This window comes from Chiloscyllium plagiosum, chromosome 26 (genome assembly GCF_004010195.1).
Source record: "Chiloscyllium plagiosum isolate BGI_BamShark_2017 chromosome 26, ASM401019v2, whole genome shotgun sequence".
NCBI lineage: Eukaryota > Metazoa > Chordata > Chondrichthyes > Orectolobiformes > Hemiscylliidae > Chiloscyllium > Chiloscyllium plagiosum.
Window position 1 is genome coordinate 11399721 of NC_057735.1, and position 17627 is coordinate 11417347.

Consider the following 17627-nt stretch of genomic DNA (forward strand, 5'->3'; position numbering starts at 1 on the left):
TTCTCAGAAAGAGGAGAGCGTAACACACAGGCTGTAACCAACCAGTGAAACAACAACCCCCTAATGAGAACTGAGTTACACCTGAAACACATTATGTGCATCAGGAGTTTAACAAATCAGTCCTCACTAAAAGGAATGCCAGTTAACAAACTGGCTAAATAATTCAGCCAGTTCAGGAACCAGATTTCCACCCCAGAAAAAAGGAAGCCAAAACCAACAGTAACATACTGACTGTAGCCCAACCAACATAGAGTCAGTCCCCAAAACTCTGAATCTCCTGCTTATATCAGTCACTCAGTGCTCCCTGATTGGCCCAGGTTAACAACCCCAATCAACCCCAATGAGATCCACCTGGTTCCAATCGCCATAATAACTAACTTGATACCGCACTTAGGTGGTAGTGTGAGGGTTAAAAAAAAGTAAAAAAGAAAAAAAAAGAAAAAAAATTAAACAGAAAAAAAAGGGAAAAAAAATAAAATAAAAAATAAACAGGAGAAAACGGATTAAACAGAGGATTTAAATACAGACAACGGATTAACAAACCTTTCTGCTTTGAGATGCCATCTTACTGTTGTTTATTGACTGGCTCCTGTATTCCATCAATGTTGTGTTCCAGTCTGCGATGGGATTCAGCTGACACCAGACTTGGGCACAGTGCCCTCTTGTGTCAGTCTGTCTGTAATTCCAGTGTTCAGTTTGAACATCATACAAGAAAAAAAAAGGAAAAAAAAGAAAGAAAAAAAAATAACTAACTTGATATTTGCATATACTGTCATCTGCTGAGCATTTCCAGGATTTTCTATTTTAGGAAAGAAGTGAACTGTTTTGACCAGAAGCAAAATAAATTATTTAATACTGTGCATAAGATTTTTGTTTAACTGGTAAAGCCAATAAGAACTTGAACAATCTTGGAAAAAAATAATTTTAATCATTGGTGGAACAAAAGGAATGAATGACGGGAATAATTACCTTCAGATAACCAATATGGGAATGATTGGCTATATTATTCACTTCCTGTGCTATAAATTTCCTAGATTCTGCAATACTTGTCACTGTTTTACTAACATGTATTCTGCTTGATGTTAAGTGGTTATATATTGTTCTTTATTCTTGCAGCTGGATTGACTGGGCTAAGACAAGTGTATGGAACTTTAGGAGATGGTGTCACTGTTGAATGCCAGTATCAAGTGCCATATTACAAGAGCCATGGAAAATACCTGTGTAAGGGTTCAGAGAGGAAATCGTGTATTGTGATAGCTAGAACTCAAAAACAGAATGCAAACAGCAGTGGAAGGATATCAGCTGTGGATAACCAGAACAGTGGAGTGTTTGCAGTGACCATTACCCAATTAACGATGGAGGATGAGGGACTCTACTGGTGTGGAATCACAATGTTTGGATATGACAGAATGGATCCTTTACAACTGAACATTTTTGAACGTAAGATACATGTTGAATTCTTCTTATAGAGTCAAAGAGATGTACAGCACGGAAACAGACCCTTCGGTCCAACTCATCCATGCCGATCAGAAATCCTAACCTGATCTAGTTCCATTTGCCAGTATTTGGCCCATATCCCTCTAAACCCTTTCTATTCATATACCCATCCAGATGCCTATTAAATGTTGGAATTGTCCCAGCCTCCACCACATCCTCTGGCAGCTCATTCCATACACGTACCACCCTCTGCTTGAAAAGGGTGCCACTGAAGTCCCTTTTATATCTTTCTCCTCTCACCCTGAAGCTATGCCCTCTCGTTCTGGACTCCCACCCCAGGGAAAAGACCTTGTCTGTTTACCCTATCTGTACCCCTCATAATTTTATAAACCTCTATAAGGTCACCGCTCAGCCTCCAACACTCTAGGAAAGCAGTTTCTACATATGTAAAGTACTAGATATTCTGCTGAGAATAATGGTTGGAACAGATATTATTTGTTTGTAATTAATCTGTTGAGATTTTGTGCCAGAAAATGGATCTACTGGGCTCTGTCTCAGTCACGAGCAAACACCATGTTCTGTCTAGTGAGTCAGGCATGACGTAGAAGCAGAGAAAGAGGCCAATGTTCTTCTCCCTACCCCAAGCCTTGGACCCGATAATGCTTTTCTTATCAGCAAAATCTAGGCAGGGTGTGTCCGGAATGCGTAAAATAGCTTCCCAAACATTACATGAGCTATATCTCCACAGAGACTAGCTGTTGATGCAATTTGAGTCTTATAACGCAATGACCGATGAGGAAAGTGCCCCAGTGGCACCAAAGTTCAAAAGGAGAACAAAAAGCCAAACTCATTTATTTCTTTATTAATAGTTTATAAGCTTTGACAGCAAGGTGAGTATTTATTTCCCATCTCACATTGCCCTTGCGAAGCTGGTAGTGAGACACTTCCCTGTAATGTGACAATCCGAATGGTATAGGTACACACACAGTGCCATTGGAGAAGGAATTTCAAAGGTTTGATCCAGTGACAGTGAAGGAATTGTGATATAGTTTCAAGTCAGGATGGTGTGTGTTTTCAGTTAAGAGTCAATCATTTCATTGTAGGTCTGGACACATAGGTAGACCAGACCAAGTAAGGAGAGCAGATTTCTTGCCTAAAGGGATATTAGTGATGGGTTTTTACAACAAGGCTACCATTATGCTATCATCCTGACTTGGAATTACATCCTCATTCCTTCGGTGTCACTGGGTCAAATCCTGGAGTTCCTTTCCTCCTGGCATTGTGGGTCAATTTACAGCACATGGATTGTCGCGGTTAAAAGTAGCAGCTCACACTACCTGCTCAAGAGGCTTAGGGCAATAAATACTGGCCAGCCAGCAACCTCCACATCGCACAAGTGAAAATGAAGACTGTAAAGATTTCAGATTTCAATTCTTGCCGTTGTGGGATTGTGAAGCTATGTCTCCGGCATATCAGGCTTGGTGTCTGGATTATTAATCCAGCAATATTGGCACTACATGAGCACCTCTCCAGTACCACAAAAATTGATTATCTTAAAGATAGAAAAAATGTCCCAAGGTTGTACAGAGGAGCGTAACCATATAAATGTTGGCAGCATACAGATGCTGGAGTGTAATGTCGACACAACTAAAGTAGAAGCAGACTTTGTCACCAAGTTATATATTACAACAAGTGGCTACAGGTTTGATCAGAGGCAGATTTGAAGGAGCATCTGCAAGGGAGAGAGAAAAGTGGAAGGTTTTAAGGGTAGGATTGTAGAGGGTAAGCTCTTGGCAGTTGAGGACACCATTGCCAAAGATGGCGTGGGTATAGCTCTCAGATTTTAGGAAGGAATGAAGCACAATTGCCTGAGAGATGTTCTTTTAAGGCCACTGTTCAGATAACCTGTTAGGACAAATGGGAACATTGCTTACCCTGTTTCATGTGCTGAATGTTTGACACGAAGATACTTGACAAGAGGAGAAGTATTTATTTCTACAATACCTCGCTGTAGTTAGAAGTGTCTCTGCTGATGTAAACAATCTGGCAGATGACTTTACTTCGCAGACTGGCTTAATTGCAATTTTGGACAATCTCATTTCCTTAACTTATCCTCCTCAAAATTACTTTAAAATGGCAAAATGATCAGTACTCTAGTTAGTTTGTAATCAATGTCATTTGGTGTGAATTTTACTAATACACTTGTCTCATATTTAGTATCTAATATCGCTGGGTTCTTCACCCATGCCAGAAGTGTAGCAGAGTGGGATGCAGAGTGACAATGTCTGACTAATGATGTTTCTCCTAAATACTTTATTGCATTTTTTTCTGACGACCTTAGATTAATGGCCCTTATTTGTGGACTTTTCCACAAATGGAAATACTTTCTCCACTTTTATTTGATAAAACACCTTTGTAGTTTGAAAGAAAAATTTGAATTGAGTAAATATTTATGTTAAGTATAGAACAGACTGGGGATTTTTTTTAGCTGAAGGTTTAATACTTAAATTGAATTAATTTCCTTTAAAGTTCAAGCTAACAATCTTATCTATTTTGTCATTACGATCAGGTGTATGATAATGTATAACTGACATGAGGATGTAGGCATTGTCAGATCCTTATGGCTTTAATGTAATTTAGCATGAATTCTGCACAGGGAGTCATCACAATCAAATCTGCAATGATTTACAGCTAAATTGTTAATTAATTTGGCACCATTCGCATTTGTCGCTGACACTTTTCAACTGTTTGTTATTTGAAGGATCCACTGAAGTGTACATCAGACATGGTTTCTTCAGTTATCCTGAAGACTATAGAGTAAAAGTAAAATTCAATCTAAATCAAATGCAGGCACAACATTGCTGCAAACCAAATCAAGTATGAACAACATTATTTTTCCAAACTTCTTGCTGGTGATCCCACCATCAAAACAAAAATGATTTTGAAAAGCCGTATTCTCCTTTTTGAGAAATGTGGGCTTAACCACCACCTTCTCAAGAACAATTAAGGATGGACAACCATAACACCCATATCCTGAGAAAGAATGAATAAAAATGAATATTTGCTCCACCCAATTTTATTTTTTGCTTTTAGTTAATAAATAAAATGTACAAACACAGGGAGAAATCATCCACTAGAGAAGACAAACTTGGAATGTCTCATAATCTGAGGAGCATCCCTGTGAATCACTATGCTAGCAGGCTGTCATAAAAATTCCAGCTGGTTATAATTGACATACCAAAGAGGACAAAGCACTGGTTTTAGTGATTTTGCAATATGACAGGAAATAGAAATAGGAGAAAGTGAGGACTGCAGATGCTGGTGATCAGAGTCAAAAAAGTGTGGCACTGGAAAAGCACAGCAAGTCAGACAGCATCCGAGGTTCAGGAAAGTCAACACTGCAGACATAAATCCTTCGTCAGGCACATTCCTAATGAATGGCTTATCCTTGAAACATCAACTCTCTTGCTCCTTGGATGCTGCCTGACCTGCTGTGATTTTCCAGTGCCACACTATTTGACTCAGGAAATAGAAACAGATATATAACGAGCAATAATTTAATATCAGAATCTGAGCTGCGATAGCGCGTAAATAGGAGGCAATCTAATTTGATCTTATCAAAGTATAAAAGCAATGAAATACAATAAGCACTCAGAATGATCATCGACCTAATTTCAGTCAATCCACGCGCTTCACAAAAATGGTTCAGATGGTAGTCTCACTTAGATAAGAAAATGAATGAAAAAACCACAGACACCATATACCCCTTGGTTTAACTCAGCTGGCTGGACAGTTGGTTTGAGAAGCACTGTAATGCCAACTGTTTGGGTTCAGTTGAGATGATTGCCAAACACCAGTTGAGATGATTGCCACGACGGTCTCTACTTTTGAACCTTTCCCCTCGCCTGAGGCCTCAGTTTAAATCACCATCAGTTGTCTCTGTCTCTCTCTGTAATGAAAGACCATCCCTCCAGTCAGGCAGGACTATGGCAACTTGACTTGATACCAAACATGAGGGCCCCACAGGAAGTCAACTAACAGGGCACTGATACCTCAATTTGGAGAGAGGACACTACTGGGTAGACCAAGTACAGTTGCTAGAATAGTCAGAATTCACAAAAACTAAACAACAGGCTCTGAAAAACAATAGAGACAAAAATCTGTAGATGCTGGAACCCAAGGTAGACAAGCAGGAGACCGGAAGAACACAACAATCCAGGCAGCATCAGGAAGTGGAGGAGTCGACGTTTCAGGTATAATCCTTCTTCCAGACTTCAAAAAACAATAGGCATCCAACAAGTTAATTCCCTTCTGCCTGCTACTTGTTGTTAGATTAAACAACAGTGGGTAATGGGGGATCACGGTTCTTTCAAATACAAAGCTCAGGTACCCACTGGATTGGAACAAACAACAAAGAAAATTTACAGCCCACGAACAGGCCCTTCAGCCCTCCAAGCCTGGGCCGATCCAAATGTTACTGTCTAAATCTGTTGGTCAATTCCTAAGCATTGTATCCCTCTGCTCCCCATCTACTCATGCATCTGTCCAGACGCATCTTAAATGATTCTGGATTAGTGGTGCTGGAAGAGCACAGCAGTTCAGGCAGCATCCAAGGAGCAGCGAAATCGACGTTTCGGGCAAAAGCCCTTCATCTGGAATAAAGGCAGAGAGTCTGAAGCGTGGAGAATTAAGCTAGAGGAGGGTGGGGGTGGGGAGAAAGTAGCATAGAGTACAATAGGTGAGTGGGGGAGGGGATAAAGGTGATAGGTCAGGGAGGAGAGGGTGGAGTGGATAGGTGGAAAAGGAGATAGGCAGGTAGGACAAGTCCGGACAAGTCATGGGGACAGTGCTGAGCTTCCAGGCGTCTGGTGGTGAGGGAGCGTCGGTGGAGTAGGCCCAGCACCTCCATATCCTCGGTAGAGTGGGAGGGGGAGTTGAAATGTTGAGCCACTGGGCGATTTGGTTGATTGATGCGGGTGTCTCTGGGATGTTCCCTAAGGCGCTCTGCTAGGAGGCGCCCAGTCTCCCCGGTGTAGATGAGACCGCATCGGGAGCAACGGATACAATAAATGATATTAGTGGATGTGCAGGTAAAACTTTGATGGATGTGGAAGGCTCCTTTAGGGCCTTGGATAGAGGTGAGGGAGGAGGTGTGGGCGCAGGTTTTACAGTTCCTGCAGTGGCAGGGGAAAGTGCAGGATGGGAGGGTGGGTTGTAGGGGGGCGTGGACCTGACCAGGTAGGCACGGAGGGAATGGTTTTTGCGGAAGGCGGAAAGGGGTGGGGAGGGAAATATATCCCTGGTGCTGGGGTCTGTTTGGAGGTGGCGGAAATGTCGACGGATGATTTGGTTTATGCGAAGGTTGGTAGCGTGGAAGGTAAGCACCAGGGGTGTTCTGTCCTTGTTACTGTTGGAGGGGTGGGGTCTGAGGGCGGAGGTGCGGGATGTGGACGAGATGCATTGGAGGGCATCTTTAACCATGTGGGAAGGGTCTCTAAAGAAGGAGGCCATCTGGTGTGTTCTGTGGTGGAACTGGTCCTCCTGGGAGCAGATATGGCGGAGGCAGAGGAATTGGGAATACAGGATGGCATTTTTGCAGGAGGTAGTGTGGGAAGAGATGTAATCCAGGTAGCTGTAGGAGTCAGTGGGTTTGTAAAAAATGTCAGTGTCAAGTCGGTCGTCATTAATGGAGATAGAGAGGTCCAGGAAGGGGACGGAGCGTCTACCACCTCTGCTGGCAATGCATTCCAAATGCCCACCACCCTCTGTGTGAAGTACTTGCCGCGTGTATCCCCCTTAAACCTTCCATCTATCACCGTGAAAGTATGACCTCTCGTTATTGAATCCTTACCCTGGGAAAAGGCTTGTCTCTATCCACCCTGTCTATACCCTTTATGACTTTGTAAACCTCAATCAGGTCTGCCCTCAATCTCCTTTTTTCTAGTGAAAATAAACCGAATCTACTCAACCTCTCGTCATTGCTAGCACCTTCCATACCAAGCAACATCCTCGTAAACCTTCTCTGCACCCGCTCCAAAGCATCCACATCCTTTTGGTAATGTGGCGACCAGAACTGTACACAGTATTCTAAATGCGGCCGAACCAATGTCTTGTACAATTTTAACATGACCTGCCAGCTCTTATACTCAATACCCCGTCCGATGAAGGCAAACATACTATATGCCTTCTTGACCACTCTATCCACCTGTGCAGCAACCTTCAGGGTACAATGGACCTGCACTTCCAGATCTCTCTGCTCATCAACTTTTCCCAAGGCTCTTCCATTCATTGTATAATTCGCTCTATAATTAGACTTGCCTAAATGCATCATCTCGCATTTGGACTAGATGTTGTGTATGGGAAATCTGTAGCTGGAGATCTGCTATTCCACTGTTATTATCTGTTACTGTTTTTACAGCTCTTACAACAACAGCACTGCCTGAAGAATCTCAGATAGGAATGGGCTTCAAAAATGAAAGGTATCTTTATGAATCAATAAATAAGTGAATAAAGTTAATATTGTTTCAATATTTACAGAAGAGCTTTGATATTCTATACTGATGTTATGCTGTTCTAACATAAATGCAATAACTAGCTATTCCTTTTTCACATTGGTTAGATCTTCACAGAAAATGCCTCTTGACACCCTCAAAACAGAGCAGAAGTGTGTACTGCAGATGCTGGAGATTAGAGGCAAGGTTAAAGTGGTGCTGGAAAAGCACAGCAGGTCAGGCAGCATCCGAGGAACAGGAAAATAGATGTTTTTGGCAAAAGCCTGATGAAGGGCTTTAGCACAAAACCTCGATTTTCCTGCTCCTCGGATGTTGCCTGATCAGCTGTGCTTTTCCAGCACCACTCTAATCTTGACCCTCAAAATAGAGCAGAAATGGGATTGAGGAATGCCGGAATTGGCAGGGGAGACGGGCAATAAGTACTGCAAAACTAACAGGATTTAGTTTTGACGAGGATCTGCCATTGTAATACACTGCGTTTGTTCAGTATCCTGCTGTCTTACAATGCACAATCTAAGTTGATAACACAACATCAGGAGGAGTCCATTCAATCTGCCAAGCCTCCTCCACCTTTCAATTAGATCATAGCTGGTCATCTATCACAACTCTCCTTTCATGCATTATCTCCATATCCCTTCATGTCATGATTTTCCAAAAACTCATTGCCTTTTATCTTGAACTTTCTCAATGATTGATTTTCCCTACTCTTCAAAGTTGAGGATTCCAAAGATTTAGTGCCCTCAAAGTGGAAAAAATTCCTCCTCTTGTCAGTCTCAAATGGCCTATTTGTTATCCTGAGATTATGCCCCCTAGTTTTAGACCCACCAACCAGGGGAAAAACTTTTTCAACATCCACCCTATCTGCCATGGAAAAACTTTGTAAAGTAACTAAGTTGGTAGGTTTTGCTTCAAGCCTCGCATACTCAAATATTCAGCGGTTTCCCCAATGTTAATTTCCTTTTGATGATTTAATATGCTGTGGCTTCCGCTAGGTTGAAACTGTAACACTGAAGTCTATTTTCAGATTGTGGTTTGAAAGAGACAACTTTGTAACCGCAGATTTTCCTTTGCACCCCGCTGTCAACATAAATCTGACCCTTACCTTCCTTTTCAAATCAGATAAACTTTTGAAATGTTATCCTAGGTAACTGATGAAGAAGCCTAAGGGTTTTAGATTAGATTAGATTAGATTACGTTACAGTGTGGAAACAGGCCCTTCGGCCCAACAAGTCCACACCGACCCGCCGAAGCGAAACCCACCCATACCCCTACATTTACCCGTTACCTAACACTACGGGCAATTTAGCATGGCCAATTCACCTGACCCTGCACATCTTTGTGACTGTGGGAGGAAACCGGAGCACCCGGAGGAAACCCACGCAGACACGGGTTTTAAGTCTGCGTCAGTACCATTATACACCACAATAACAAGTTCCGCTTTTTACAAATATTTCTCCAATTGGCACTTAACGCATGGAATGTCATAGAGGTGCAGCCAAAAGTTTGATCTTCATCTGCGAGTGATGGACTTTAACTTTTTTTTCAAAGCTAAAGATTCCAGAATCCCCATTTAAAAATTAGCTGTTGGTTATGCTTCAAGCAGGGGAAATTGGCTCCCTTTTTAACCAACTCAATGGAAAATAGAGTCATAGAGGTGTACAGCACAGAAACAAACCCTTCAGTCCAAATTGTCCATGCTGACCAGATATCCCAACCCAATCTAGTCCCACCTGCCAGCACCCAGCCCATATCCTTCTAAACCCTTCCTATTCATATACCCGTCCAGAAGCCTTTTAAATGTTGCAATTGTACCAGCCTCCAACACTTCCTCTGGCAGCCCATTCCACAAGCGCACCACCGTCTATGTGAAAAAGTTGCTCCTTAGGTCCCTTTTATATCTTTCCCTTCTCACCCTAATCCTATGCCCTCTAGTTCTGGACTCCCCCATCCCAGGGAAAAAGCCTTGTTTATTTATCCTATCCATGCCCCTCATGATTTTATAACCCTTTATAAGGTCACCTCTCAGCCTCCAACACTCCGGGGAAAACACTCCCAGCATGTTCAGCCTCTCCCTATAGCTAAAATACTCCAACTCTGGCAACATCCTTGTAATTCTTTTCTGAACCCTTTCAATTTCATAGCATCCTTCCGATAGGAAGGAGACCAGAATTGCACACAATATTCCAAAAGTGGGCCAACCAATGTCCTGTACAACCACAATATGACCTCCCAACTTCTGTACTCAATACTCTAATCAATACAGGAAAGCATACCAAACACCTTCTTCACTATCCTATCTACTTGTGACTCTACTTTCAAGGAGCTATAAGCCTGCACTCCAAGGTCTCTTTGTTCAGCAACACTCCCTAGGACCTTACCATTAAGTGTATAAGTCCCACCAAGATTTGCTTTCCCAAAATGCAGGTTCTCGCATTTATCTAAATTAAACTCCATCTACCACTCCTCAAAGATAATGTTATTGAACAATTATAAAGGACTTTTTTTTAACAAGAGGGGAGAGGCAGTTGGGCTGGTCCCCCCATTGCCACTTCTCAACTGATGAAGACAGATGCATTTTAAAACAAAACTTGTGTTTGTTTTACCCTGAGTGCTGTAGCCATCAAAAACTGTCACAGGTTTTCTTGTAAGTTTTGAAAAAGATAAATGTTTATTCTTCAGCAGCTGAATATATCTGCAAAAAAAAAACCCATTCTCTCACTTATACACAACAGGCGTTCATTCAAGAATATCCCTGGGTCCTGATCAGATGTTTCCCAGAACTTTATGAGAAGCTACGGAAGTGATTGCTGGGCCCCTTGCTGAGATATTTGTATCACCGATAGCCACAGGTGACATGCCAGAAGAATGGAGATTGGCTAACATTATGCCATTATATAAGAAAGGCTGGAAGGAAAAGCCAGAGAAATATAGGCCAGTGAGCTTTATGTTAGTGTTGTTGAAGGAGTTGTTGAAGGAGATTCTAAAGGATAGGATTTACATGCATTTGGAAAGGCAAGGGCTAATTAGGGATAGTCATCATATCTTTGTGTGTGGGGAATCATGTCTCATTAAATTGATTGAGTTTTTTGAAGAGGTAACAAAGAAATTGATGAAGGCAGAGTGCTAGACATAGTCTATATGGACTTCAGCAAAGTGACTGACAAGGGTCCACATGGTAGACTAGTTAGTAAGGTTAGATCACATGGGATCCAGGGGAGCGAGGCAATTAAATCAAAATTTACTTGAAGGTAGGAGACAGCAGGTGGTGGTAAAGGATTGTTTTTCAAACTGGAGGCCTGTAACCAGCAGTGTGCCACAAGAATCAGTGGGCTTTTCATCATTTATATAAATAATTTGGATGAGAAAATGGGGTGTGAATATATGAACATGGTTACTAAGTTTGCAAATGACACCATATTAAGTGGCATTGTTGACAACAAAGAAGATTACCTCAAAGTACGACTGGACCTTGATCATATGAGCCAGAGAGTGGCCGACAGAGATTAATTTAAATAAATGCAAGGTGCTACACTTTAGTAAGGCAAACCAAGGCAGGACTTATAAAGTTAATGGTAGGGCCCTGCTGAATAAGGAGGCCTAGGGGTGCAGGTGCATAGATCCTTGAAAGTGAGTTGCAGGTAAATAGGGTGTGAAGAAGGTGTTTGACACACTTTCCTTCAATGGTCAGAAGACTGAGTTTAGGAGTTGGGATGTCATGTTGCAGCTGTACAGGACATTGGTGAAGCTGCTTTGGGAAAATTGCATACAATTCTGGTTGCCCTTCTAGAGTAAAAGATGTTATTAGACTTGAGAGGGTGCACAAACGATTTACAAGGATGTTGCCGGGTTTGAAGGGTTTGAGTTATAGGAAGCAGCTGAATTGGCTAGGGTGATTTTCCTGGAGCATTGAAGACTGAGGGATGACCTTAGAGTCATAGAGCCATAGAAATGTATAGCACGGACACAGACCCTTCGGTCCAACCCATCCATGCTGACCCAGATATCCCAATCCAATCTAGTCCCACCTGCCAGCACCCAGCCCATATCCCTCCAAACCCTTCCTATTCATATACCAATCCAGATGCCTTGTAAATGTTGCGATTGTACCAGCTTCCACCACTTCCTCTGGCAGCTCATGAGGGTATGGACAGGGTGAATAGACAAGGACTTTTTTCCCAGGGCAGGAGAAAAAAAACAAGAGGGCATAGGTTTAATATGAGAAGGGAAAGATTTAAAAAGGACCTGAGGGGCAACTTTTTCATGCAGAAGGTGGTGCGTATATGGAACAAGCTACCAGAGAGAGTGGTGGAGGCTGGTACAAGTACAATATTTAAAGGCATCTGAATGGCTACATGAATAGGAAGGGTTTAGAGGGATATGGGCCACAATCTAGCAAATGATCAGATTGGGTTGTCTGGTCAGCAGGGACGAGTTGGACGAACGTAACTGTTTCCATGCTGCATGACTCTATGATTCCATAAAAGATTTGACGAGACAAGGTAGATGCATTTACGTCTTAACAGCCTGAGGTCTCCATATCACTTGCTTTTCCCAAGATCAAGACTTCAAACGTTGCATGCATATGATTTCTTTCTGGTCTGCTGAAGAATGGAGTCAGGAGATTTAGGAAGACTAATTCATTGTGGGCTAATGCTTGCAGTACCTGCTTTCTCTTGCTCCATCCCAAGGGTTAGTCACTGACGCTGGGAATGGTCAGAGAGTGAGGGTCAGTGTGTTACGGTGGAAATGATCAGAGAATGAGGGTCAGTGTGTGCCCCTGGGAATGGTCAGAGAGTGAGGTTCAGTGTGTGACAGTGGGAATGGTCAAAGAGTGAGGTTCAGTGTGTGACCCTGGGAGTGGTCAGACAGTGAGGGTCAGTGTGTGACCATGGGAATGGTCAGGGAGTGTGGGTCAGTGTGTTACGGTGGAGATGCGCAGAGAATGAGGGTCAGTTTGTAATCCTGGGAATGGCCAGAGAGTGAGTGTCAGTATCTGACCCTGGAAATAGTCAGAGAGAGAGGGTCGGTGTGTGACAGTGGGTATGGTCAGAGAGTGAGGTTCAGTGTGTGACGCTGGGAATGGTTAGAGAATGAGAGTCAGTCACTGACCCTTGTAATGGTCAGAGAGCAAGGGTCAGTGTGTGACCCTGGGAATGGTCAGAGAGTGATGGTAAGTGTGTGACTCTGGGAATGGTCAGAGAGTGAAGGTCAGTGTGTGACCCTGGGAATGGTCAGAGAGTGAAGTTCAGTGTCTGACGCTGTGAATGGTTAGAGAATGAGAGTCAGTCACTGACCCTGGTAATGGTCAGAGAGTGAGGGTCAGTGTGTGACCCTGGGAATGGTCAGAGAGTGAGGATCGGTCACTGACCCTGGGAATTATCAGAAAGTGAGGGTCAGTGTGTGACCCTGGGAATGGTCAGAGAGTGAGGGTCAGACACTGACCCTGGGAATGGTCAGAGAGTGAGGGTCAGTGTATGACCCTGGGAATGGTCAGAGAGGGAAGGTCACTGTGTGACCCTGGGAATGGTCAGAGAGTGAGGGTCAGTGTGTGACCCTGGGAATGATCAGAGAGTGAGGGTCGGTCACTGACCCTGGGAATGGTCAGAGAGTGAGGGTCAGTCACTGACCCTGGGAATGGTCAGAGAGTGAGGATCAGTTTGTGACGCTGGTAATGGTCAGAGAGTGAGGGTCAGTGAGTGACACTGGGAATGGTTAGAGAGTGAAGGTCAGTCACTGACCCTGTAAATGGTCAGAGAGTGAGGGTCAGTGTGTCACCCTGGGAATGATCAGAGAATGAAGTTCAGTCACTGATCCTGTGAATGGTCAGAGAGTGAGTTTCAGTCACTGATACTGGGAATGGTCAGAGAGTGAGGGTCAGTAATTGACCCTGTGAACGGTCAGAGAGTGAGGGTCAGTCACTGAACCTGGGAATGGTCAGAGAGTGAGGGTCAGTGTGTCAACCTGGGAATGGTCAGAGAGTGAGGATCAGTGTGTGACCCTGGGAATTATCAGAGAGTGAGGGTCAGTGTGTGACTCTGGAAATGGTCAGAGTGAGGGTCACTGTGTGACCTGGGGAATGGTCAGAGGGTGAGAGTCAGTGTGTGATGGTTGGAATGGTCAGAGAGTGAGGGTCAGCCACTGACCCTGGGAATGGTCAGAGTGTGAGCGTCAGTAATTAACCCTAGTAATGGTCAGAGAGTGAGGGTCAGTCACTGACCCTGGGAATGGTGAGAGAGTGAAGGTCAGTCACTGACCCTGGGAATGGTCAGAGAGTGAGGTTCAGCCACTGACCCTGGGAATGGTCAGAGAGTGAGGTCCAGTGTGTGACCCTGGGAATAGTCAGAGAGTGAGGGTCAGTGTGTGACCCTGGGAATGGTTAGAGAATGAAAGTCAGTCACTGACCCTGGTAATGGTCAGAGAGTGAGGGTCAGTGACCGACCCTGGGAATGGTCAGAGAGTGATGGTAAGTGTGTGACCCTGGTAATGGTCAGAGAGTGAGGGTCAGTGTGTGACCCTGGGAATGGTCAGAGAGTGATGGTAAGTGTGTGACCCTGTGAATGGTCAGAGAGTGAGGGTCGGTCACTGATCCTGGGAATGGTGAGACAGTGAGTGTCAGTGTGTGACCCTGGGAATGTTCAGTGAGTGAGGGTTAGTCACTGACCCAGGGAATGGTCAGAGAGTGAGAGTCAGTGTGTGACCCTGTGAATGGTCAGAGAATGAGAGTCAGTGTGTGACCCTGGGAATGGTCAGCGAGTGAGGGTTGGTCACTGACCCTGGGAATGGTCAGAGAGTGAGGGTCAGTGTGTGATGGTGGGAATGGTCAGAGAATGAGAGTCAGTCACTGACCCTGGGAATGGTGAGAGAGTGAGGGGCAGTGTGTAAACCTGGGAATGGTCAGAGAGTGACGGTCAGTCACCTACCTTGGAAATGGTCAGTCAGTGTGGTTCAGTGCGTGACCCTGTGAGTGGTCAGAGAGTGAGTGTCAGTGTGTGACCTTGGGAGTGGTCAGAGAGTGAGGGTCAGTGTATGACCCTGGGAATGATCAGAAGGTGAGAGTCAGTGTGTGATGGTGGGAATGGTCAGAGAGTGAGGTCCAGTGTGTGACTCTGGGAATGGTCAGAGAGTGAGGTCCAGTGTGTGACCCTGGGAATGGTCAGAGAGTGAGGGTCAGTGTGTGACCCTGGGAATGGTTAGAGAATGAGAGTCAGTCACTGACCCTGGTAATGGTCAGAGAGTGAGGGTCAGTGTGTGACCCTGGGAATGGTCAGAGAGTGATGGTAAGTGTGTGACCCTGTGAATGGTCAGAGAGTGAGGGTCAGTCACTGATCCTGGGAATGGTGAGACAGTGAGTGTCAGTGTGTGACCCTGGGAATGTTCAGAGAATGAGAGTCAGTGTGTGACCCTGGGAATGGTCAGAGAGTGAGGGTCAGTCACTGACACTGTGAATGGTCAGATGGTGAGGGTCACTCACTGACCCTGGGAATGGTGAGAGAGTGAGGGGCAGTGTGTAAACCTGGGAATGGTCAGAGAGTGACGGTCAGTCACCTACCCTGGAAATGGTCAGTCAGTGTGGTTCAGTGCGTGACCCTGTGAGTGGTCAGAGAGTGAGTGTCAGTGTGTGACCTTGGGAGTGGTCAGAGAGTGAGTGTCAGTGTGTGACCTTGGGAGTGGTCAGAGAGTGAGGGTCAGTGTGTGACCCTGGGAATGATCAGAGAGTGAGTGTCAGTCACTGACCTTGGGAATGTACAGAGAGTGAGAGTCAGTGTGTGACCTGGGAATGGTCAGAGAGCGAGGGTCGGTGTGTGACAGTGGGAATGGTCAGTAAGTGAGGGTCAGTCACTGACCCTGGGAATGGTCAGAGAGTAAGGGTCTGCGTGTGACCCTGGGAATAGTCAGAGAGTGAGGGTCAGTCACTGACCCTGGGAATGGTCAGAGAGGGAGGGTCAGTCACTGACCCTGGGAATGGCCAGAGAATGAGGGTCAGTGTGTGATGCTGGAAATGGTCAGAGAATGAGGTTCAGTGTGTGACCCTGGGAATGGTCAGAAAGTGAGGGCCGGTGTGTGACCCTGGGACTATTCAGAGAGTGATGGTCAGCGTGTGACTGTGAGAGTTGTCAGAGAGTGAGGGTCAGTGTGTGACCCTGGGAATGGTCAGAGAGTGAGGGTCAGTGTGTGACCCTGGGAATGGTGAGTGAGTGAGGGTCGGTGTGTGACAGTGGGAATGATCAAAGAGTGAGGTTCAGTGTGTGACCCTGGGAGAGGTCAGACATTGAGGGTCAGTGTGTGACCATGGGAATGGTCAGAGAGTGAGGGTCATTATGTGACCCTGGAAATGGCCAGAAAATGAGGGTCAGTGTGTGACCCGGGAATGGTCAGAGAGTGAGGGTCAGTGTGTGACCCTGGGAATGGTCAGAGAGTGAGGGTCAGTGTGTTACGGTGGAAATGCTCAGCGAATGAGGGCCAGTATGAGACCCTGGGAATGGTCAGCGAGTGAGTGTCAGTATGTGACCCTGGGAATGGTCAGAGAGTGAGGGTCGGTGTGTGACAGTGGATATGGTCATAGAGTGAGGTTTGGGGTGTGACCCTCGGAGTGGTCAAAGAGTGAGGGTCAGTATGTGACCCTGGGAATTATCAGAGAGTGAGGGTCAGTCACAGACCCTGGGAATGGTCAGAGAGTGAGGTCCAGTGTGTGACCCTGGGAACGGTCAGACAGTGAGGTTCAGTGTATGACCCTAGGAATGGTCAGAGAGTGAGAGTCAGTCACTGATCATGGGAATGGTGAGAGAGTGAGGATCAGTGTGTGACCCTGGGAATGGTCAGAGAATGAGGGTTGGTGTGTGACCCTGGGAATGGTCAGAGAGTGATGGTAAGTGTGTGACCCTGGAAATGGTCAGAGAGTGAGGGTCAGTCACTGACCCTGGGAATGGCCAGAGAGTGAGGGTCGGTGTCTGACAGTGGGAATGGTCAGAGAATGAGGTTCAGTGTGTGACCCTGGGAATGGTCAGAGAGTGAGCGCCAGTGTGTGACCCTGGGACTATTCAGAGAGTGATGGTCAGTGTGTGACTCTGAGAATGTTCAGAGAGTGAGGGTCAGTGTGTGACTCTGGAAATGGTCAGAGAGTGAGGGTCAGTGTGTTACGGTGGAAATAATCAGAGAATGAGGGTCAGTGTGCGACCCTGGGAATGGTGAGTGAGTGAGGGTCGGTGTGTGACAGTGGGAGTGGTCAGACAGTGAGGGTCAGTGTGTGACCATGGGAATGGTCAGAGAGCGAGGGTCATTATGTGACCCTGGAAATGGTCAGAGAGTGAGGGTCAGTGTGTTACGGTGGAAATGCTCAGACAATGAGGGTCAGTGTGTGACCCTGGGAATGGTCAGCGAGTGAGTGTCAGTATGTGACCCTGGGAATGGTCAGAGAGTAAGGGTCGGTGTGTGACAGTGGATATGGTCAGAGAGTGAGGTTCAGTGTGTGACCTTGGGAGTGGTCAGAGAGTGAGGGTCAGTCACTGACTCTGGGAATGGTCAGAGAGTGAGAGTCAGTGTGAGACCCTGGGAATGGTCAGACAGTGAGGGTCAGTCACTGACCCTGTGAATGGTCAGAGAGTGAGGGTCCGTGTGTGACAGTGGGAATGGTCAGAGAGTGAGGTTCAGTGTGTGACCCTGGGAGTGGTCAGACAGTGA

At 45.3% G+C, this 17627-nt stretch overlaps 1 protein-coding gene across 1 annotated transcript in view; it reads left to right on the forward strand.

Moving 5' to 3' along the window:
• The window catches only part of LOC122562928, an 83543-nt gene that overhangs the window by 54857 nt on the left and 11059 nt on the right, over nt 1-17627 (forward strand). The window contains exons 9-10 of the mRNA XM_043716229.1: nt 1117-1440; nt 7856-7916. Coding sequence (XP_043572164.1) covers nt 1117-1440; nt 7856-7916 — 385 coding nt within the window. The remainder of the gene's footprint in view (nt 1-1116; nt 1441-7855; nt 7917-17627) is intronic.